Source organism: Nanorana parkeri, unplaced genomic scaffold (assembly GCF_000935625.1).
Source record: "Nanorana parkeri isolate BGI_ZX_2015 unplaced genomic scaffold, ASM93562v1 scaffold911, whole genome shotgun sequence".
NCBI lineage: Eukaryota > Metazoa > Chordata > Amphibia > Anura > Dicroglossidae > Nanorana > Nanorana parkeri.
Window position 1 is genome coordinate 300,001 of NW_017307179.1, and position 1,969 is coordinate 301,969.

A 1,969-nucleotide genomic window follows, 5' to 3' on the forward strand; every position below is an offset into this window, starting at 1 on the left:
TCTGTGACCCCGAGTATCTGTGACCCCGAGTATCTGTGACCCCGAGTATCTGTGACCCCGAGTATCTGTGACCCCGAGTATCTGTGACTCCGAGTATCTGTGACCCGAGTGTCTGCGACCCCGAGTATCTGCGACCCCGAGTATCTGTGACTCCGAGTATCTGTGACCCGAGTGTCTGCGACCCCGAGTGTCTGCGACCCCGAGTGTCTGCGACCCCGAGTATCTGTGACCCCGAGTATCTGGGGCCCCCGAATGTCTGTGACCCCGAATTCATACCAGTGACCCCGCTGAAGCCCCGGGTATAATGAACCATGGAGGGCCCATCACCCGGCCGATGTCTCAGAACGCTGCAGGCGTCTCCGGTATTCGCGCGGTGACACCGTTGCATTGAGAAATGCCGCCATTTGTGTGTTTCGTTGCAGAGGGGACCCGCCGGGCAGATTCCCAGGGGGACCCCCGAGAGACGCTCCACCGGGACCAACCACGAGTACGCCAACACGACGCAGATGTTTCCTCCTCTGGAGATGCGACAGTGAGTAGACACTGAGGGGGGGCGGGGTACCTCGTGGGCCGGCCTTACGCTGAGCTTTGATGCTTCACTTGTATTCTCTCCCTGTCAGGCTGGAAGGGCGCTCCATGTACTGCCAATCCCTGTCCTTGTTAGAGCTTGCCCCGCCCCCTCCTATCCTTTCAATGCCAAGCCATCGGTATGGTTTATTGGTGGCCCACCAGTTGCCTACACCGACCTTCACCGGGTACTTCTGGGCAGCCGGTGGCTTGTGATATACTCTCTTCCTCCCATGTGACATTGCTGCTGTTTTGTTATTCGCTCCTCGGGCACCCAACTCTGTCACATGGGGGCAGGGAGCGAATCCCCAGCCCCGCCTTGACTCTCCGTTCCCTTTCTCCTATAGGTCCCTGAGAAAACCGCATCATACAGCCCGCTCTGCTCAGCCGGTGGAAGGACTGTACGCGACCATGAAGACCAGGGAGACCACAGGGGTCAACGGGCATCCGCCCCCGAAGAGCGAGGCGTCAGGTGGGCGATGTGTATTCAAGTTCGGTGACGCGCCGTTGTTTATAAGCCGCCAAGCCGCGGTGCTTCGGCCGCAGTCTTACCTCCCGGGGATTGAGTTTTGATGCTTCACTTGTATTCTCTCCCTGTCAGGCCCCCCATAGAGGGCTGTCCTGTCTTCTGCCTGTGCTGAGTGCTGATCGCACGCACTCATAAAACAAAATGGCCGCCAGCACCACATAAAGCAGGGCAGCCATATTGTGCAAGTATGCTCCCAACGCGCCCCCCGCCAGCGGTGACAGGTTCAGCCCCCGGTCGGAAGACTACCCCATCTCCGCTGCCCTGTCTTCCGGCCCTGCGACTCTCTTCAGCCATTGGACGGCCAGCGTCACCTGATTGGGCAGCTCGGCCTAAAACGCTCCGGGCCTCTTTTCTGTCCCAGTCCGGCCCTGCCCAGCGATGATACAACTGCTGCGCGCGCATGCATCGGTCGCTTTATCCTGCACTGCTCTGCTCTCGGCAGATTTCTCGGAAAACATTTTTGGGGGGAGAAAAAAGGACCCGCGTGTCTCTTTCCCCTCCTCCGACCGTCCAGACAGAGCCCCAGTCATCAGCCTATCAGGAGACAGGACGGCCTCTGCGAAGGCTTCACATTTGAATGCTGACAGGGAGAGAGTACAGGTAAATAACAGTACACACAGCAACTCCAAAAAAAAAGATACACACGCAGTTTCGGAGCAGAGATTCGTTCTCCTATAAATGGGGGAAGGTCTTGAAGTGGACGGCCTGGCGACAGGTTCTCTTTAAGAAAAAAAGAGAACCTGTCACCGCTTAATGTTAAAAAAACTGGAGCGTTCCTTTAAGAGCTTCTGTTTTAGCGGGCGAGCGGCCAGCTTGGGATGCAGCAAAACGGCGACAGGTGCAAATTACTTATCCTTTAAAGCCCCCCCCCCC

General features: G+C 57.4%; 1 protein-coding gene across 1 annotated transcript in view; it reads left to right on the forward strand.

Annotated features, from left to right (window-relative positions):
- Nucleotides 1-1,140, forward strand: part of TTC24 (tetratricopeptide repeat domain 24) — a 19,138-nt gene extending 17,998 nt beyond the window's left edge. Inside the window, exons 5-8 of the mRNA XM_018566050.1 lie at nucleotides 79-299; nucleotides 423-532; nucleotides 621-707; nucleotides 915-1,140. Of these exons, the coding sequence (XP_018421552.1) occupies nucleotides 79-299; nucleotides 423-532; nucleotides 621-707; nucleotides 915-1,140 (644 nt within the window). The remainder of the gene's footprint in view (nucleotides 1-78; nucleotides 300-422; nucleotides 533-620; nucleotides 708-914) is intronic.
- Nucleotides 1,141-1,969: the final 829 nt, after the last annotated feature.